Below are 7,865 nucleotides of genomic sequence, written 5' to 3' on the forward strand. Positions count from 1 at the left end.
TTGTAAAACTTAAGCAAAACTATATGTGTGTCCCCTTAAGTATAGTAAGAACCCTATAAAAAAAAATAAAAAAAGAGGGGACAAATTGTAAAACTTCAACAAAACTAAGATTAAATAAAAAAAAAAACTTAATTAAATGACAATTTCAAGGATTGAAGAGTTGCATCCATGTCATGACCACCCCATCATCATTGTCGGCAAGGAGAAAAAGAAAAACATATTTTAATTTTCAACAAAAAGGGATGTTTTGGAGATCTCATCCAAATAAAATTCAATCTTCTTCTTTTTTTTTTCTTTTAAAAAATATTCTCAAACCCTAGAATTAGATTAATTAAATTCTCATACTTGTTTTCATAACAAAAACTAATTAAAAAATTAATCAACTATCAATCATTTACCAAAATGAATAACAAGTTAAATATTTTAATAATATTGCAAAAAAAAATAATGCTAAAAAATATTATGAAATAAAGAAAAATCGAGATACTTACTTTATCTCCTGACAAGAACTTTATTTTTGGCATTTTGTACTATTAGGGGGTTTTTCTTGTCTTATATATAGATCATGAATCTATAAGCCGCGTAAATTTTTGGCACTCTCGAAAATTAAAATATTGATGCTTTTATTTTCCCTTAAATACCACTTTTTTCAATTTTAAATTATCGTTCATATTTTTTAAATATAGATATATACATATCCTAACTTAAAATGGTGTTTTCAAATATATCATAATAAATTGATGCAATTAAAGTTATATTGGATTATGACATTTATTACATAGGTCATAACAAGCGTCTTAACAAATAATATTGTACTGACATTTCTTTCAATGTCGCTAAAATCTTAAAAAATATCACAAAATAAAAACCTTTTATTACTATAAGTAGAAATGTCATTATAAATGTATGAAAAAATAAAAGCATACCAACATGTATTACAATTATCGCTTGAAAGTTATTTTAATGGTTTGCAGTGACATTTGCCAAAAATGTTACTTTAAAAATGTCACAATAAGTGTTTTTTGTTGTAGTGGTTTTTCCATCTCCTAATCGAATTATCTGGTTTGATACTTCCTTCAAGTCTTAAAAGAGCATCTTGTTCATTGTCAATTAACCACATTCCACCCCCTTCATTATTCTCTTCATGTGAAGCCATGAACAACAATCCTACATCAACCACGTACCTTGACATCTTCAGTAAGGTTAACTTCTTTGTTCTTATATCGCCAGTTTGATTTTATGTGCTCGAACTTCTTACAGGCATAGCACTGAACGCCCTTGTGAGGTTTATTAAGTTCAGTGGTGTGAGCTTGATCAACATTCCATCCTCGACCACGTCAATTGCCCTCTGTAGTACTCTCGACCAAGTCCTCTATCACCGCGGCCTCCTCGCTCACCAAATGGAGCACCTTTGATATGTAGAGCCTTCTTCTCCTCTTGCTCACCTGCAAGATTTATTAAAGACTCATGGCTTTCTAATGAGTTACTGAGCTCATCCCCCGTAAGGGTGCTGAGGTTCTTGGCCTCCACAATCGAGTGAACGACATGCATGAATCTCGGTGTAAGGCTCCAGAAAACCTTAGATACCACGATCTTCACAGGGACCTTCTCCTTTAGCATTCGGACTTGGTAGACAATGTCCAAAACCCTGGTCATGTAGTCTTGGACACTCTCTCCTAACTTCATCTTCGCGATATCTAACTCGCGGTGAAGTGAGTGCAGCTTTACTGTGATCGTGTTCTCGTTCCCTTGAAACTATATTCTGAGAATGTCCCATGCCTCCTTTGCTACCTTAGCCTCTGAGATTCTTACGAGGGACCTTAGATCATGTGCTTGCTATATGAGAAATTATGCCTTGGCATCTTTATTTATATTGTCTTGAAACCGATTGCCATCACCTTCTTCACTAAATCCCTTCTCCACGATGTTCCATAGATGTTTCGATCTAAACATCATCTTCATCATCATGCACTAGCTAGAGATTGTAGTTCTCTCCGGTGAACAAAGGAACTCCCTTCTTTTGAAGATGAACTGCTTCCTGACATGGAGAATGTCTCTGATACTACTGTCAAGGTTTACAAGGGATAAACAGTGAAGGATTTACTCTAGTATATTTAGTAGAAGATCTAAGCTAAAACTAACAACTTGACTTAACTTCAAATGTAAACAGAGGTTACAATCTATAGAGTAGAAAAGCAAACTAAATTGACTGACAACGCACATTGAAGAGGGGCGTATTGAGGAGCAAGCCTGTGTCTTTCTGGATAAAAGGGATATGGCCTAATAAGGGTATTCTGGTAATTTTTCAAGCGGTGGAGTTTTGGTTTTTAAGGGTCTCACTTGAAGGAAAACGGGTCAACGAACACAAATCACTAGCTTTGCTTGTGCGTCATATCAAAATTTGGCCAAATTCCATCGTTTAGGCCTCAAAAACTCTAATTTTGCCGTTTTTAGTAATAATTGATTTCGTTATATCTTAGGATAGAAATCTTTGATTAGTGAGCCATTTGTGGCAATAGTCTTTATTTTGATAGATCTTTTATTTCTTGCTGATATTTGAGAATTTACTATTTTTGGTAAATTTTCGAATTCTCTCATTTCTTAGTGCTATTTTCGCCTATGTAATGTAAGCCTATAGGTAAGAGGAAATTAGTTCGGTGATAATCATTTTTCTTGAGTAATAAGATTTTACTCTTCCCAATTCCTGGATATCTTTGATCAACAGGTTTGGAAACTTGTTACCGGGCATTCGAAGCGAATCAAAGGGTTTCAAGTATACAACTGCATCAGTTTGGTACCAGAGCCGAATCGATCATGCCACCACAAGGATGAGGTGCGGGTCGCCCTACGCAAAGGATGGAGGAGATCTACGATCATGAGGACGATGCTAGATTTGAGCAGCGAGTTGGCCGCCTCTTAGACCGTCAGATGGAGCGGATGATGGAGAAGCTGACTGAACGAATTACCCAAATGATGGGTAACATCAATCAAGGGCGTATCTCCAAAAGTAGAAGCGAATGCACCATTGAGGAAGACAATGGCTACTTTGCTGGCATTGCCCTGGCAGGACGTCAAGGAGGGCAAGATCGTGGGGTGACAATCGACACTATCGCGATGAAGATAGGCGTTAGGAACCTGGTATACGGGTCGATATTCCAGAATTCCATGGGAGACTACAAGCAGAAGATTTCCGAGGAGGAGTTACCGTTGATCGTTCCACGGGAACTAGCATGAACAGGGGAAACAATAGCACCATTCAATGTTTCAGTTGTGGAGAAAATGGGCATTGCCAAGCAGATTGCAGGAAGGAAGGCAAGAGAGTTATGCTTGCCGAGGAAAAAGAGGATACGGGAGACATTATTCTGTCTGTATTTGACAAAGATGACCTTGATGAGGAGGAAGAAGACACGATCGATGTAAGCCGCCGATGTTTGACGAAGGTGACCTTGATGAGGAGGTCGTCGAGGGTGGCGTTGGTGCGGCCTGGGCAATACGAAGATCCTGCTTGACACCCAAGGCTACTGAAGACGATTGGCGGCGATTTAACATCTTACAGTCCACCTATACTATACTTGGGAAAGTATGCAAGTTTGTGATTGATGCAGGTAGTTGTGCAACTGAAGAGACAATCCCAAAGATTGTGAAGCCAATTGTAGTTGAATTCAAAGACGTATGTCCTGAAGAACTACTTGATAAGCTACCACCATTAAGTGATGTTCAACATCAGATTGGTGTGGGCCTTCCAAATCAAGGGCGAATTCGAGGACGAATTCTATTCAACCTGGGGAGAATGATAAGGGGCGTATTGAGGAGCAAGCCTGTGTCTTTCTGGATAAAAGGGATGTGGCATAATAAGGGTATTCTTGTAATTTTTCAAGCGGTGGAGTTTTGGTTTTTAAGGGTCTCACTTGAAGAAAAACGGGTCAACGAACACAAGTCACTAGCTTTGCTTGGGAGTCATATCAAAATTTGGCCAAATTCCATCGTTTAGGCCTCAAAAACTCTAATTTTGCCGTTTTTAGTAATAATTGATTTCGTTATATCTTATGATAGAAATCTCTTATTAGTGAGCCGTTTGTGTCAATAGTCTTTATTTTGATAGATCTTTTATTTTTTGCTGATATTTGATAATTTATTATTTTTGGTAAATTTTCGAATTATCTCATTTTTTAATGCTATTTTCGCCTATTTAATGTAAGCCTATGGGTAAGAGGAAATTAGTTTGGTGATAATCATTTTTCTTGAGTAATAAGATTTTACTCTTCCCAATTCCTGAATATCTTTGATTAACAAAGTTTGAAAACTTGTTACCAGACATTCGAAGGCGAATCAAAGAGTTTCAAATATACCGTTGCATCACACACAGAACAAAGATAAGCTTAAAACCAAGAAGAGAAAAGTAAATATCCAATCTCAGTCGAACACATTTTCGCTCCTTCCTATCAGACAGCATCATTCCCATGCAATGTAAACAGTGCCATTCTGTCCCATTAAATCAACATCTTCTAGGATCGTAGAAGATCCGAGTAGCAACCTTCATCAACATATACACATCGATTAACAATTTAGAATTTTATTCAAATAGTACATTGACCAATGAGCATTGGTCAATAGTTATCAAACCAACCAGCAATAATTAATATACATCTCCTTTAATTATTCAGACATTCTTATCAAGATTCTTGACTCAGGTAGTCAAGAACCTATCCTATTAATGTTTGATGAGCATTTATTGCATTCCAGCTGGAGCTGGATTTACTCATAGAGTTTTAATGTGACAACTATCTCATCTGGAACATTGTTTCTTGGAGGGTCAGCGGGAAGAGACAGTGCCAAACGTTTGGCAGCCTCTAAGTATGCAGCAAACTTGTGTGGTTTCCCCACTGATTTCGCTTCTTTAACATTAACTAAAGTATTCTCAATCCCAATCAGTGCATGGAGATCTCTTGTTCCATCTACTCCTCCAATTGCACCAGAGAGCAGTGCACGAGATGCATTAGCAAGCTCAGCCTCCATCAAATGGTACTTGAATGCACGTTTGTCAAAACTCCAGTCACCAGACTCCCAGTGAAAGGTATAGAGAGGGAGGAAACGGTGACCATACATGCCAATGAACTCAACTGCTGCCATAATGAAGGCAAACTCCTCTTTTGCCATATAGTATGGAAAGCTAATCCTTGTCCATCCAGGCTTCATTCCATTGTAACCCTGTTCATTAATTTTTACTTAAAAGTTAGTAGCATTCTTCCTTTTTTATAGACAAATTAATTAAGCTTCATTATTATATCTTGTACCTTTTGTATGACGGATCTAATCCCAAGAGACAGCTTCTCATCTACATTGAGAAGAGAGTGACCATAAGGACCAGCACAAGCACAGCCACCACGAGCTTGAATACCAAAGAGGTCATTTAGTAGTTTTGCAACAAAACGCCCGTTCAGTGGCTGGATTTTGTTATCTAAGTCATCAATGGAGGAATGAGTACGAGTTGTTGAAGGGTAGACAAGAAAGGAGAGGATGGAGAGACGTTTGGCCTTTGTGTTTCCAAGCACTTTTATGTTGGGGTTTTGTCGCAGCCTCCTCAGCGCTGTTTCTATGTAGAAGCTCTCATGAAGGTCAATGAGCTCATAGCCTATGTATTCTTTGACCCAGAATGCTAATGCAGCTCTTATCTTTTGTATTATTTGTGGTGTCCCTGCATCTTCTCTTTCTTCTATTTTATCATAGTACAGAGTATCCTGATAAATTTGCAATCTTAAGCCATGTATTATGCACACACACATATATATAAGCATCAAAGGAGATAAAAAAAAAAACACTTACTTCTTCATTGAAGCCATTGACGTAGGCAACAGTGCCACCTCCACAGGTGGATGGAGGCAGTGATCCCAGTCGATACATAGAATTACTCATCAAAAGAATGCCAGGAGTTCCTGGTCCTCCAATGAACTTGTGAGGACTAAGATATACAGCATCATACCCTCCTAACTCATCTCTAGATCTCATGTTGATTTCCACGTACGGTCCACTGCCATGCATGCATGCATATAATTATCATCATCACCGACATATATATATATATATATATATATATATATAGTAAATGATCAATTATGATTAATACCTGGCAGCAAAATCAAAACAAGCAAAGGCACCATGCCGATGAAGAAGACGAGCAACGGCACGTGTGTCGGTAGCTATGCCGGTGACGTTACTGCAAGCCGAGAAAGAGCCCAGCTTTGGCCGGTCTAAATACTTGAGAGACTTAAGCTGTCTCTCCAACTCTTCCAAATCAATCAGACCATCAGAGTTCAACCCAATCTCAACAACGTCAGCCAAGCTCTGTCTCCAAGAGAGAATATTAGAGTGGTGTTCATATGGTCCAATGAAAACCACCCATCTCTCCTCCTCTTTGACATTCTCTAACACCCTGTCACGCATGATAGGACTCACTGCAACCCCAATCACCTCTTGAAGCCTCTTGATTGCAGCAGTAGTACCAGAACCACAAAAGATTATAGAATCATCATTTCCTCCACCCATACACTTCTTGATGAACTCTGATGCCTTGTGTGCCAACTTGGTTGTCCTCTCCCCCACAAAACTATCATCAGTATGTGTGTTTCCTGAATAAATAATTTCAATATAAGCCTTTGATATATAATTATAATTTGGTGTATTAATTTATATGTAGAGTGATTACCATATGATGGAAGGACTTTATCAATTATGTAATCTTCAATGAACTTCAAGGAGCGGCCGGAAGCGGTGTGATCGGCGTAGGTGAGTGTGCGTTGGCCGAAGGGAGTGTCAAACTCCATCTGGTTGCCAATGACTTGAGATTGTAGCCACTCAATCCTATCTTCAGATGAGTTGTTCTGTGAGTATCTCCTCAGCTTTTGGATCACAGCAGGACTGATACTAGTATCAAGTTCATCCAAACTTGATTTATGAATCATCTTATCTTGAACTGGCTTGAGCATCATGGTCATGGAGTTTGGAGTTTGTGAGTTAATGGACGTTTGGTTTTGAGGTTCCTTGGAAGATGGTGTTTGGTTTCTGTGTTTGGCTGTAAAACGCTTCATGAAATGCATTGCGACTCGATCTCAAGTTGAAAGAGTTTAATTAGAGATGAATTGCTTTGTCGATATGTGAATTTTGAGAAGTGCTATCATTGATTTATAGTGCAAGCACAAGTTCTAGACATGTGAATCGGTCAAAAAAACTTATCATAATAAAGAAATTTAATGCAGACGTATTTGTGAAGAAATGGTAAACTATAGTTTGGTCATTGGTGCAAGATGTTTGTTTTATCCGCAACAAACACAAATAATTGTCATTACTTAAGTCGGTCTTTTATGTCTAGTATTTCCTTTATGTCTTTTCAATAAACATGTTGATTTAAAAAAAAAAAAAACTACTTTGAAAACGCGGACGGACAAAGGCAATTGCCATTGTTTATTGACTTGTCAAATCTAGATATGCTTTAACAAATTTTCAAAAACAAAAATATATATATATATTTATATTATATATGGTTCAGTTTCGAACCTAATAACTGTTTATTTTCTTACCTGGGGGCATATTCCGGTGGGAAGTCACATGAATGATGGGTGAGTCAAGCAAGATCAAAATCTCGCACAATGGCATTGTGTTGTATTATATAAAATTACTATATAATATTACCCATTATATATTAGACCTTCTATGGGATAAATTATATTCATTACCCCTCAATGATGGTAAGACAAAATTATTTACTATTATAAAATTACAATCCCTGATATATTATTTTGGGAGCATATGATAAGCCATCATGGTCTTCTGTCGTAATATGCCCCACATTATAAATTCTTAGAAGGTCG

The 7,865-nt window shown here is 37.5% G+C and overlaps 1 protein-coding gene across 1 annotated transcript; it reads right to left on the reverse strand.

The window, feature by feature from the left end:
• Window positions 1-4,557: 4,557 nt before the first annotated feature.
• Window positions 4,558-7,136, reverse strand: LOC120260752 (probable cysteine desulfurase). The gene is made up of 5 exons (XM_039268309.1): window positions 6,704-7,136; window positions 6,125-6,626; window positions 5,824-6,028; window positions 5,295-5,738; window positions 4,558-5,208 (listed from the first exon to the last, which is right to left on the reverse strand). Exons 1-5 carry the CDS (start codon window positions 7,092-7,094, stop codon window positions 4,756-4,758), a joined length of 1,995 nt encoding a protein of 664 aa, XP_039124243.1. The 5' UTR covers window positions 7,095-7,136; the 3' UTR covers window positions 4,558-4,755.
• Window positions 7,137-7,865: the final 729 nt, after the last annotated feature.

Source organism: Dioscorea cayenensis, chromosome 5 (genome assembly GCF_009730915.1).
Source record: "Dioscorea cayenensis subsp. rotundata cultivar TDr96_F1 chromosome 5, TDr96_F1_v2_PseudoChromosome.rev07_lg8_w22 25.fasta, whole genome shotgun sequence".
Taxonomy (NCBI): domain Eukaryota; kingdom Viridiplantae; phylum Streptophyta; class Magnoliopsida; order Dioscoreales; family Dioscoreaceae; genus Dioscorea; species Dioscorea cayenensis.